This window comes from Molossus molossus, unplaced genomic scaffold, assembly GCF_014108415.1.
Source record: "Molossus molossus isolate mMolMol1 unplaced genomic scaffold, mMolMol1.p scaffold_m16_p_13, whole genome shotgun sequence".
NCBI classification, from domain to species: Eukaryota; Metazoa; Chordata; class Mammalia; order Chiroptera; family Molossidae; genus Molossus; species Molossus molossus.
Genome location: NW_023425348.1, coordinates 80,057,838 through 80,071,040, shown reverse-complemented (window position 1 = coordinate 80,071,040; position 13,203 = coordinate 80,057,838). Strand labels below are relative to the sequence as shown.

Below are 13,203 nucleotides of genomic sequence, written 5' to 3'. Positions count from 1 at the left end.
TAACATCTCATCCTCTGACCTGACCATAAGACCTGACATACAAATCTACTGTTTCATGATACACAGGATTACAATTTACCAAATTACATGTCCATTTCATGCACTACACTGTGGGCTACTGAGGGGCAAGAAATGGGTTACTACTCTGTTTCCCAGTACCTAACACATAGTGGTTAAACAATAAAAGCTAAACGAATTTAATCAAAGATGCAAAAGTACAAACTGCTGCAGAAGATGTACAGGGTGGCAAGGTCCATGTAAGAGAAGTGATCCCGACTGGACAGGTGCCTCTATCAAGAAAACTGTGTCAGACCCTTCTCAGAGATAAGTGACTTTATACTACAAAGGGACAGTTTTTACATCACCCTCTGCCATGTGAGTTAGTAGTTCACAATCTCTGAGCTAGCTTTAGGCAGATGTGTGAGCCTCTCTGAGCCAAAATGCAGGCAGAACTACTGTCATATGTATGATATTCATCACTTTTCTAAATGTGTTGCCTATAAAGTTTCCCAGGGTGTGAATACAATGTTTCAACATGATATATTTTGGGCCACAGTTTAGAAGCTGGCTCACTTCAAATGTGAGACACATTTTTGGCTATTTAGAAAAAAAATCTAGCATAGCTGACTTTAGATAACCAAAATGAACAAACCCTAGGGTCAAGTAGGAATCAGTTCTATCATTTTGCTCCTGACTTGCAAACTCACAATTGCCCATCGTTCAGCCTGAATGACCGATCTATACATTGTAACAGGTTTCATAGTTTTGATTATTCTCTTTATCACCAACGGAGGCAATATCACATTGGAATTTGTAAAACTATCAAAGACTTTTAGAGCTACTAAACTGGGCCTTAAGTGAGTAAGTAGTCCAAACACTTAATATTACAGACAAAAAAACTACAGTCCAGAGAGATGGCAATAACTTACCTAAGGACTAATTACATAGCTAACTAATTACAAGGCCACAACAACATACCCTTGCTGGAAGTATGTTGACATTTGTGTTAGTTTCAAATATTTCTGAGATATCCAAGTCAACCTTTAACAGCCAAACAGCTTAAAAGACTACTCATGAGCAATAACATAAGCATAATGCTAAACTGCTAAAACAAAAGTATGCTTTCTACTGACGACTTATGTACATCAGATGGAAATTGAAAAGCAGGAAAAGAGAAGTCAAAGCATCTTGAACAATTTTTTAAAAGAACAACATTTTAGACACAGATTAATATATGAGGAATGGAATGTTTACTATCATTTACTTGCTCTGAAACAATTATATGGTTTTAAGAAATGGACTGTAAACTCATCAGGATTTCTAGCACCTTTCATAAGCATTGCTAGTAAAATGGTATCTAAAGGCTCCTCAAAAAGCCATGTTTCAGTGGCTCAGGAAAAATGCCCGTCAGTCTTAACCTAGGAGATATTTTAGCTTACTGTCTGCAGGTATATTAGTGAAATAAGGTCAGGAAATCTACACCAGAGTCAGAGTTTAACGTACAGATATCTTGTTGCATTTTCCACAACATCAGTAAATTCAGAAAGGCTTCTCAAAAGACCAAGTTTAAAGACATCTGAGATAGGAATATCCCAGCCTAAAATTAAGACACTAATTGAGCTGTTATCTGTTCTAGACAGAAAAACCAGGGTGAGGGCAAGACCCCCGGCTCTCCATTTCAGCATGGGCAATGGTTACAGGAAGGCAGCAAATTACTCACTCGATCACTCGCGGCTCCGGGGCTGTGCGCACCACCTGCGGGGAAACAGGCAGATCTGAATGGCTCCTCTCCCTCAGGGGGCTGACTTGCAGGACTGCCATATCCTCTCATTCTGGTCAAAATAAATCAGGTTTAAAACTATCCTTTTTTTAATTCCAAGCTCTTACTATCCCACCAGAAAATCTTGTTTCTGCTCTTCTTAGAACTACTTTACAGTTACTAGTGAGCATCAAAAGATAATACAATTGGAATCAATCCATTTTCCTAATAGCCAGCAGCTCTGGAAAAACCTTTCCAGGAGATTTTAAAAAATAGAAGATATTCTAAGAAGTAAGCAGTTTTAGTAATTTTTTATAAAATTATTACTATAGCACAGCAATTTTTAACTGGTGGGCCACAAGACTTTTTAAGACATGCAATACCTGACTATTTAGTAAGAGGCACTGACCTCTTTTCCCTTAGATAGTCAAATAAAAAAATGACAAGAGCCAACACAACAATAGCCATCCAGTGTGAATGCCGTATCTTGAATCATAAATATATAGGTCATAAAATAGAGTTGCATCTTATTGGTCATGGTCACATAATAAGGTTGCATTTGATTGGTTACTTCTCGGTACCAGAAATCCTTCTATACAAGTATAGGCACCGGATTCTTTGAAAAGTCACACTGGAGCCCTGGCCAGTTTGGATCAGCGGTTAGAGTGTCGGCCTGCGGTCTGGAGAGACCCGGGTTCGGTTCCCGCTAAGGGCACGTACTTCGGTTGCAGTTTGTCCCCGGCCCCGGTTGGTCGTGCGGGTGGCAGCCACTCGATGTGTCCCTTCATGTCGATGTTTCTCACTCTCTCTCCCTTCCTCTCTCTCCCTCCCACTCTATCTGTACAAAAAATGGAAAAATATCCTCGGGTGAGGATAAAAAAAAATAAAAAAAAAAGTCACACTGGAGCAAAAAGGGTAGGTAATGACTTTTTTTTTTTTTGGTAAACCAATCAAAAGTATACCTATTTTTTGGTGTGCTGTAGAATTTTAGAAATTAATTTATGTGTGCCATGAGATGAAAAAGGTTGAAAATCGCTGTTATAGCATGATGACTGATATTTAGCTCTTTTTCCCACATAATTAAAAACAGTGACTCTTCACTATTTCTTACATTTTCCCCGTGGAATACCAGCTAAAATATAAAGCATTACAGCCACTGGAATTTCAGTCCAATTCCAGAGACATTTGCTACACTAGTTCTGAAGATAGTGTAGCAAATGTCAGACTGTCAGGCCTTAGATAGCCAATGAAAGCTCTAGTTATGGGATAATCTCCAACCTCTAATCATGGTATAGCCTCTGTGCCAAAAAATTGGAATTATACATGCCCATAATTTAGGGGCAAACTACAAAGAATCCTCAGACATACTAAGAAATTGATACTCTACATTTCATTATTATTATAGACCTTTCACTCTCCCCTTATTTGTGAGTTTATTCAGTCACTACTTATTTGAGTGTCTACTATGTGACTATAACTTTTATAGACAAATCTTTGTTACTGTTGGAGGAGAAACAAGAATTTACCTGCTGGGGTTCTTTGAATACAAACTGTTTGTCTGACAGATGATGCTCCTGGTTTGTCCAGGTCTGACCAGGCCTCTGGTGGAGATGGCCCTTAGCAGAGGTAGCTGAAGCAAGAGAAAAAACAGGTTCAGACCAGGGGAAAGCCTGCTCTCATCCGCTACTGAGCAAACACTGATCAAATCCACTTCGAGATGACGTCTATGACATCACAAATTAATTAATAAAGTCTAGCCTAGCCGGTGTGGCTCAGTGGTTGAGCATCAACCCATGCACCATGCGGTCGCCAGTTCGATTCCCAGTCAGGGCACATGCCCAGGTTGTGGCCCCAATCCCCGGGAGGGAGGGGTGCAGGAAGTGGCCAATTGATGTTTTCTCTCATCTATGTTTCTATCTCTCTCCCTCTCCCTTCCTCTCTCTCTAAAATCAGTAAAGAAAACAATTTTTTAAAAAAATTAATAAAGTCTATTGAAGATCTCAACACACACATTGAAAGGCCCGAGTGTAGTGACTATGAGAGACACGAAAGATCACCATCAAGATATTCAGAAAAAATACCAGCCACATTTTAAATACTTCTTTAACATCTTAATAGGAGTCCATTATAAACCAAAGGGATATAAGTAAAAGAGGGCTGACAATTGTCCACATCCACATACAAAGGATCCCCAAAGATTCTAACCTGGCTGAGCAACGGCCTGGCTCTTAGCAGAGCCAGCCCAGGCTCCCTGAACACGGGTTCGCCGTCTTTTGTCCTCCATGTTGACTACAAAGGCTGCTGCTCTTAGCTTTCAGAAGATTTCATTCCTGATGTGAAACACACAATGGTGATCTGTTTTAAAAAAAACAATAACATGCTTTTAGTTGGGGTTGTGAGAAACTGTACTAAGGGTTAATTACAATTCTTTCGGGCAGAAGAAATTGTTCAACAGTAATCAGAGCTTCTACATAAAAGTCACTTGTCATCACATCTCAATCAAGGAGCCTACTCAGTCACTTAGGGCTGCTGGCCTTAAGGTTTACCTTTTGCAATCTTATTAGAGTACTTTCACTGTATTCACAAGGAAGCGCACGTAAAGAAATTCTAAAACTAGGACTATAAACCACATTACTTTTATTAGTCCCCAAGAGCAGAACTTAAGGAAACTAGTACTCTACCTACAAGAAACTGAGAAATAGGCTAAGACTGTTTCCAAGAACATTTCCACATCTTATTATCACTGGTTACATCAAATTTCCCTGGAAGCTTGTTAAAAATATCCATGGCCTTGCCCTGGCAGGGTGGCTCAGTTGGTTGAAGCGTCATCCTATACACCAAAAGTTGTGGGTTTGATTCCTGGTCAGGACACATAACCTAGGTTGCAGGTTCGATTTACAGTCAGGGCGCCTACAGGGGGCACTGATCGATGCTTCTCACATCGATGTTTCCCTTTGTCTCTCTCCCTTCCTCTCTCTCTAAAAATCAAAAAACACAAAAAAAGTCCATGGCCTGTCTTAAATCTAATGCAGGATGGATACAGGTGTAATAAGCATTGTAGGAAATACGTATGAGGACCACAAGGTTAAGTACCTCACTCAAAGTCAATAGCAGATATATTAACATTCACATTTCATTAACTTACACTCTTCAGCTAATTGAAGAATCTACCTCACAATGGTCAGTAATGTAATACGAATTTGACATTTTTACCAATAAAATTTTAGTTCACAGCAAACACAGGAGCATGCAGAGCTACAAAAAACAGGGAGGTTTGGGCCATGTGTTTTGCAACTGATCCATTTCTTTATGGGTTTATCTAAGACGGTTTCTCATGTCAGGTTCTCAAAGGTAACAAGCTTACTTCATAGCTTGTTTAGCCTACCAATGACCAGGCCCCGCCCCCCAACCTTCTGATTCAGTAGAGCTGGGCGGGACCCAGAAATCTGTTTAACAAATTCCCCAGGTATGAAATATGCAATGCTTCTCATTTAGTAAGTGGGGAGATAATAGAGGCTTGCCATCTGCCCCATAAGAGTTCATGGCAGAGTCAAATAACAACTCCTAAGTCCCAGAAGACATGTAGAGAAAGCCCTTGTTTGGCATTTTTCTCTCAATTGAGGCCTTAGAAGCTGAACACGACAGTTAGCTCTAGTTCATGCCCTGTTCACGGGGCGGCGCTATCATGTTTATACGTCCTGGGAGAGCTGTTGAAACTACAGATCCCAGACCTGGCGAATCTGTCAAGTGCAGAAACTGTTAGCCCCACCCTGCACCCGGTCACGCGGGAGACCCCGCGGCAGGGCAAAGAGCAAGGGCCCGGGACTCGCTTTGAACCCAGAGCTGTCCCTTCCCAGGTGCATAACCGGTGGCAAACGATTTCACCTTGCGGGGCCTCAGTTTCCTCCTCTGTACACAGGACACCGATCTCTCTCACGGCTGAACTGCAGATTAAACGGTCCTCCCAGGTGACAGAGCCTGGTCCTCAACAAGGGCTAGCAACGTTCTGTTTTAGGCCCTTCTCTTCCAGGAGGCTCGGGATGAGGTCCCGGAAGTCGCCTGGGAAGGGACCTCAGGGCGACCCCACACCACCGGCCCAAGCACCCACCGGTAAGCCGAGGGGCCACGGAAAGCAACCCTCAGCCCAGAACCTGATCGCAGTCTGCGGTCCGGGGAACCTTGAGAGTGCAGCACCGACTTTAGCAACTCCCAATCATAGGCCGTGGCGTCAGGTACTTCCTCTTACGTCACGCGCTGCCAGCGCCGCCGCTTCCGGCGCCAGCTCCTGGAGTCCGGGCTGCTCCGCATTCCCGGCTGCGGGAGGGCCGCCCATGTGAAGGTGCTGAAGGGAGCGCCGGAGGGGAATCACACGATTTGAGGGTTAAGTGGATCCCCGAAAGAAGCCGGGATCTGGAGAAGGTGAGAGTGCAGACGTGTTTCCTAGACCAGGGTCCGTCTGGATATCACCTCCACCCCCGCTGGAGACATCCAAGCATCTTTTTTTCCGCCCTCCTAGTGGAAGGGCGAGGGAGCTGGGGAACCAGGCGCTAAGCAAAAGGGTTTGAATTTTATCTGGAAAGCCATGGAGAGCCTAAGATGCACCTCTTCTGTTCCCATCGCAGGCTGTGCACACCTCAGCCAGGAACACAACAGGACGTGGGACCACGCCTTACCCTTCGTGGCTCTCCAGTGCTAAGCAAATTTCGCTTGCATGAACGGACCTACGTTTCAGTCCAGACGCCATTTACTATGTGTATAATCTATTTCTAGGGCAAGTATTCCGTTTCTCTATAAAATGGGCATAGCTCCTTTGGGGAGGATTAAATGAGATAGTGTATTCAGATAATTTGGCACGATGCCTGGTCCATCGTAGAAACTCAAATGTTAGAGTGTCTCAGCCTCATCTGAGTTCTTGAGAAATATCTTTAAAGTGGTCATGTTAAGCCATGTATCTTACAGGCTGAAAATAGCAAAAGTAGCACAAAATTAACTATTTTGTGCAAGTTATTAAGATCTACCAAAGTATAGTCACTGTAAAGGTCTTTAAAATAAGCCTCATATTATATACTGCTTACCTGCAGGGAGCTCAATGCACCCCACCAATGTACTTATATTGTCACTACTATCAAATCTAATTTGCACAGCATCCATTATTCTTTTTTACACCTTGTGACATTGAAGAAAAAGTTATTTATCCTGGAACTTAAAGGACAGAAAAGTGGTAAGATCGGTCTACAGTTTTTATATCCCATCCTCCATCAACTAGTAATTTGTCAGTGTCTGCTTCTGGCAGGGGAACCTTGGCTGTATCTTCCCAAGGATGTGATTTCTTTCCTTTTAAACGGTTATGGTTTTGGAACAAGAACAAATGAGTCTGGATTGAGGAGTCCCTAGAAGTAGTGTTCTCCAAGTATAACACGTCTCAAAAAGCAATACATAGCCCACTTGCATCCAAAATAACTGCATCTTTAACATAGTCACTTGTATTTTTACCAAGTGTCCAAGGTGATTGACACACAGAACATTTGAAAACCTTTCGGACCCATATAGGGTGACAAATTGTTCTAGTTTGTCTGGGGTGGGGTGGGAGTGGGGGTTTCCAGGATGCGTGGCTTTATACGTGCTAAAGCCAGGACAATCCTGGGCAAACTTGATCATCCTAGATACATGTGAAATACAGTATTAGAAAGATGATCTTGATGCAGCTTGGCATCCTGGGTTTCCTCCTTTCTATTTTCAGGATTTATTTTTATTAGGGGGGGGGGGGGTAGTGGAGACCCTGGAGAGGGAATGAAGGCAAGGTGCATTGCCAATTATTCCTCGATTCTCAGCCCCAAGCCCATCCTTCACTGCCCTGCTCTCCTTTTCCCTTTGGCCGGGTGTTATGTTTCATCTGTAGAGGGTGCTGGAGGGACATTAGAGGAAAAGGATCTTCCCGATTCCAGTGTGCGTTTCTCAGTGGGCTTTTCAGTGCATGGTGGCCAGCCATGCTTGGCAACTCTATGGGCTGAATTTCAGTGTAAGTTGAATTTACAGCCTTGTTTAGTTTCTCTTGTGAGGTTAAGGCCTTAATTTGGAAGGAATGGGATCCCAGAACTTGAAATAGGCACATCTTCTTGGGCCCAGATGACAGTGACAATTTTGAATACCCAAGGCCCCCTGAGCCTCCCTTGGCAGTGGAAGTAACTTGTCTTCCTACGTCTGAGGACAGTAGTTGTCCTTTGCTTGAAAACCTTGTGAAACCCTCACCTGGAGCTGATGATGTGAAAACTCCAGCACAGGTGTGTGCTTCCTGCCAGGTGAGAGCCTCCAGATGTGCACCTCCCTTTGTGTTCTGCCTCAACCTAGAGGTACTTTTAAGTGGCTGCTCCCTCTCTCTGCTATTTCTGTATTTTTAGAGTTTTTCTTTTCCCCTATGGGTAACTCCCTATTGTGGTTGATAATTTTTTTATTTTATTCCTGTTTGAATTACTATATAGTTCTATTTAAGTCCTATTACAGTATGATTATGATGTCAGCAATCGGGAGCAATGGCTAGCAAGTGACTGGCCCCAGGGTTGGCCTTAGACGGTAACAGATTTACCTCTGATTCGGACCCTATGATCTTGTACTACTCTCTTTAGCTGAGACAGCCCTCCTAAAGTCCCTGTAGGTTTTGCTGGTTCCGTTGCCTTGTCCCGTCTCTGAACCCAGCGTTTCTTCTTCCAGCACATGGTTGGTCTTCCAGCACATGGTTGGAAGGCCATCTGCAGAGTCACTAGGCAAATGCTCGTAAACACTGAAGATTCCAGTCCCCCATCAAGATTCTGAGTTAGCAGGTCTGGGGCAGGGCCCCGCATTCTATGTATTAACCGTGCCTGCTTTCATTTGGCAAGAACCTTTAAGAGTTCTTCCAGCTGACTTTCTCCAGGTGATCACCTTTCCACTCAATAGTTATCTCATCCTCTAGATGGCAAAGCTTATCGATATTTTAAGTGCTGATAACTCTTAGAAATGACTATGGGCGAGTCGCACACTGCAGCCTATTTTCAGTTGCTGGTTTTCACACAGACTCTTGCCCAACATGCCCTGTTTCAGTCATGTGCCACTTATGGAGTGCCTGCTGCTGAATTCCTGAGAACCTCCATCCAAGGAAAGTAATGGTGCATCACGCTAATAGCTCTCAGTGAAGGTGTTGCAGAGAGAACTTCCCAGCCTGTGTCTCACTGCCCAAAGCTTAGCAGTTCCCAGCTTGAGGAAGGAGGGTGGGACAGGAACCTGCCAACCCTGCAGCGTGTTTGCGCGGAGGCTTTCAAGTCTTGGCCAACTTCAAACAACACTGAGGGAGAGAGGATGCTTCCCCAGACTCCAGACAGGAACTCCTCCTGTTCCATGCCCAGCACGACTGCAGATGCTGCCAGAGATAAAGCCTTCCAGAAACCACAGTGTGAACGATGTGAGGTAAATGAAAGAACAGCATACTTGGATGGGAAATTGTGGAGCGCAGACAAAAAGCTGGGACCAGAGAGTTCACTAGAGGTCATAGTCATCAGCAAAGGCTTACGGCGAACAGAGAATTATGTCAAGGTTCTAAAATACGTAGCACTCAGAAGGCCCAAAGGTATTCTGATATTACAGTACCCCTAAAAAGAGCAGGCAACATTTATTTACATGTTATTTCTACAGAATAACAAATAAAAATACTATTTAACATCTACCGAGTGTCTTGCATGCCAACTGCTGTTCTAATTACTCACCTGCGGATCTAATTTTCAGAACAACCTTATGATGTAGGTAGTATAAATATTAGTCCCATTTACAAAGGAGTAAACTGAACCATGATGCTGCATGATGCCACCATCCCACTGCACATACATGGCAGAATGATAGCCAAGTTAGGAAAGACAGGACTGATCATTCCTGGAATGATATATGGGGCCATCTCCTGGTTTTTTCCCAATGACTTCGGGAGTGAAGGGTTGGTAGCGATATAACACAGTATGGAATATGGGAATTCTGTGCTTTTTGCTCAGTTTTCCTGTAAACCTAAAACAAAAATTAAATATACAGTCTATTAATTTTTTTAAAAAGACAATAGAAAATACCCAAACTGAAGCACATAGAAAAAAGCTGGAAGACACTGGAGGCTTCTGGCAGTACGGTTGAATAACACGACTCTATTCTGGCTAAAACAGAACAAATATACAGAGCAGCCACAAAGTCCCTATGAATGGTAGTTTGAAGTTGTGAGTATGGCTCCTCTGTTCTCTGCTGAAATTTAAAAATATCCCTTTATTGCACTGGCCGGTTTGGCTCAACGGTTAGAGCGTCGGCCTGCGGTCCAGAGAGACCCAGGTTCGGTTCCCGCTAAGGGCACTTACCTCGGTTGCAGTTTGTCCCCGGCCCTGGTTGGGCCCTGTGGGAGGCAGCCACTCGATGTGTCCCTTTCACGTCGATGTTTCTCTCCCTCTCTTCCTCTCTCTCCTTCCCACTCTATCTGAACAAAAAATAGAAAAATGTCCTCAGGTGAGGATAAAAAAAATGTCCCTTATAGTCCTATCATATGTCTATTAGCTTACATCAGAATCCCTACCCAGAAGAAATGTAAAACAATTACCCAGAACTCCTGCAAAATGAATCTGTGACTACTCTATACAATTTAATGCAAGGCTGGAGTCACACCAAAAATTAGTACTATCTCCAAGGGAAGGAAACAACACAGACCAGAAGGGGGGAAGGGGAGAAGAGACTGATTTCAGAGCTAGAAGCAGTGAGTAGGAGGGAAATAAGAAATCAGTGGTTGCCCCTTGGGGGAAACACCAGAACCAGCAGGAAACCCAGAATCATTACAGGCTGGGCGAACTAAGCCCGGGACCCCGCATGGGCTCGGGTGCCTCCAGCGGAGCGACAGTGGACTGGGCTGGTACTTCCCAGGCTGCCAACAGACAGACGCAAACAAATTTACCTTTGAAGAACATCCCGATTTAGCCCTCAGGATTCTTCTCCAGATTAAAACCAATAGGATTTCAAAATAAAAATAACCAAACACAGACAAAAACAAACCATTTTCTGAGTGAGAGTCAGGACAAATATAAACAATAGATTTAAACTCCTAAGAATTTCAGGTATAAGAATCACCAGATATGGAATATAAAATGCCAATGTGTGAAATACTTTCATAAAATTTTAAAACCGAATTTAAAAAACGAGCAAGCATTATGAAACTATCAAGAATGACCGGGCAAATTTAAACAAGAACCAGCCAGAACTTTTAAAAATGAAAAATAAAAATAGCAGTGACTAGCTTTAAAGCAGATAAATTATATGAAGAATTATAGAACTAGAATATATATGTAAACAAATTGTGCAGTAGGCAGCTCAGGGAGACAAGCAAGATGGAAAACGTGATAAAGGTTATGAAACAGAATGAAGATACGACATTCATAACTAGAGACTCAAAGACTGAGAAATTTTCAGAGAAGACCAAATACAGGAATTCTTAGATACAGGAAGCGTAATATAAACCAAGTAGGAAACAGTTTTTAACTTCCACACTTAAATACAGTCATGATACTGAGGAACACCATCCCAAAGGTATCTTAAATGTGGCCCGAGTTGCATCCCTGTGGAAGAAAGCCATACTGCCACTCACTTCTGAGCGGCAACAATGGAAGCCAGAAGTCAGGGGAATAAGTCATCTCATTGCCATTAAGGTGCTATCAATTCTAAACCACACCTTCACTTGTTCAATATAGCACCAACAAAGAAAATATAATGGTTCCAATTAAACTGATATGCACCAGAAGGAAGATTTGAGATGCAAGAGAGGTGTGAAAGCAAATTGATAAATGTGTAATTTATTTTAAACCAACATGCTTGTATAAAATAATAATGAAAATATCTAATTTATGGGGTTTAAAATTAAATTAAAATTCTAGTCCACAAAAAACATATAAGTCAGGAAAGTGTTGAGCAGAATTATAATGGTCTAAAGATCATGTATTCTTAAACAAGGGGTTATGGTTCCAGATAACTTTAGACTGTATTGAATATGAGAAAAACAATAAAAACACAGAGTGTAAAACTTTCAAACTAATAAGAAGGAGAAATGGAATAAAAACAACAGTCAACCAGGAAGGGAGAAAAAAGCATAAAAGATAGTAATAGAGGGGGTATCAGTGGGGGAGAAAGGAGAAACATCTGTAACAAAAATAAATTAATTAAATTTTTAAAAAATTCAGAATTCTAAAAAAAAAAAAGATAGTAATAGAAAAATTCTTCATGTTTTAGGAATCATAATAAATGTAATTGGAATAAACTTGCCTATAAAAGGCAGAGATTGCCAAGTAAAAATAAAATCCAGGTTTATTTGGATTACAAGAGACAAAGCTAAAATATAAACATGTAGAAAAACAGAAGACAAAATTATTTCAAATACATACTACTAAATACTAACAAAGCAGAGGCAGCTATATTGCTATCACAGAAAATAGATTTTAATGCAACAAGCATTAGCAGTAAGATGTCATTCACTACATGAGAAAGAGTTCAACTCACTAATGTAAGAATTCCAGACTTTATTTACCTAACAAGATAGCCTCAAAATGTATAAAGCAAAAATTGTAAAAGCAAGGAAAATGGAAAAATCCATTTCAGTGAGAGAATTCAAAACACTTCTCTCAATTACTGATAGAGTAGGCAGATAAAAGTTAGTAAACATATGGAAGATTTGAACACAATTAACAAACTTGATTAAATAGAAAATAGCAAATATTCTTCTAAGCACACGTTACATTTAAAATTTGGGCTATAGCCCTCGCTGGATTTGCTCAGTGGTTAGAGTGTCGGCCTGCAGACCAGAGAGCCCTGGGTTCGGTTCCCACTAAGGGCATGTACCTCAGTTGGGGTTTGTCCCCCACCCTGATTGGGGTCGTGTGGGTGGCAGCCACTTGATGTGTCTCTCTCATGTTGATGTTTCTCTTTCTCTTCCTCCCTCTCTCCTTCCTGCTCTATCTGAAGACAAATGCAAAAATGTCCTTAGGTGAGGATTAAAAGAAAAAAGGGGGGGGGGGGGGCTGTACCTAGCCATTAAGTCAGTCTCATAGAATTTCCAAAACAGGTAGTGATAAAATTTTACATGTGTATTATTTTCCTAAGACTGCTGTGACATTACCATAAAATCTGAGGCTTGAAACAACACTATTCTCTCACAGTTCTGGAGGCCAGACATTCAAAATCAGTTTCTAGGCCCAAGTCAAGAAGTTGGCAGGGCCGGCATCCTCGAGGATGAGGATCTGTGCCTTGCCTCTCCCAGCTCCTGGTGGCCGATGGCACTCCTTAGCTTGCGGCTGCATCATTCTGGTGTCTGCCTCCGTGCTCACGATGCCTTATCCTCTTCTCTGCTTGTCTCTTATTACGGATACCTGTGATTGCCTCATTGAGATAAGTAAGAAAAGCTCATCTCA

General features: G+C 42.1%; 1 protein-coding gene across 8 annotated transcripts in view; it reads right to left on the bottom strand.

Moving 5' to 3' along the window:
- The window catches only part of ALKBH3 (alkB homolog 3, alpha-ketoglutarate dependent dioxygenase), a 66,903-nt gene that overhangs the window by 48,311 nt on the left and 5,389 nt on the right, over positions 1-13,203 (bottom strand). For 4 of the 8 annotated variants that reach the window (XM_036258211.1, XM_036258210.1, XM_036258205.1 and 1 more), the window contains exons 1-4: positions 5,645-5,912; positions 3,965-4,114; positions 3,286-3,389; positions 1,721-1,755 (exon numbers count right to left, since the gene is read on the bottom strand). In XM_036258211.1, the coding sequence (XP_036114104.1) occupies positions 1,721-1,755; positions 3,286-3,389; positions 3,965-4,043 (218 nt within the window). In that variant the 5' untranslated portion in view covers positions 4,044-4,114; positions 5,645-5,912. Of the gene's footprint in view, positions 1-1,720; positions 1,833-3,285; positions 3,393-3,964; positions 4,115-5,644; positions 5,913-9,495; positions 9,605-13,203 lie in introns of those variants that run through there. The other 4 variants (XM_036258207.1, XM_036258209.1, XM_036258208.1 and 1 more) reach the window with 4 other exon arrangements.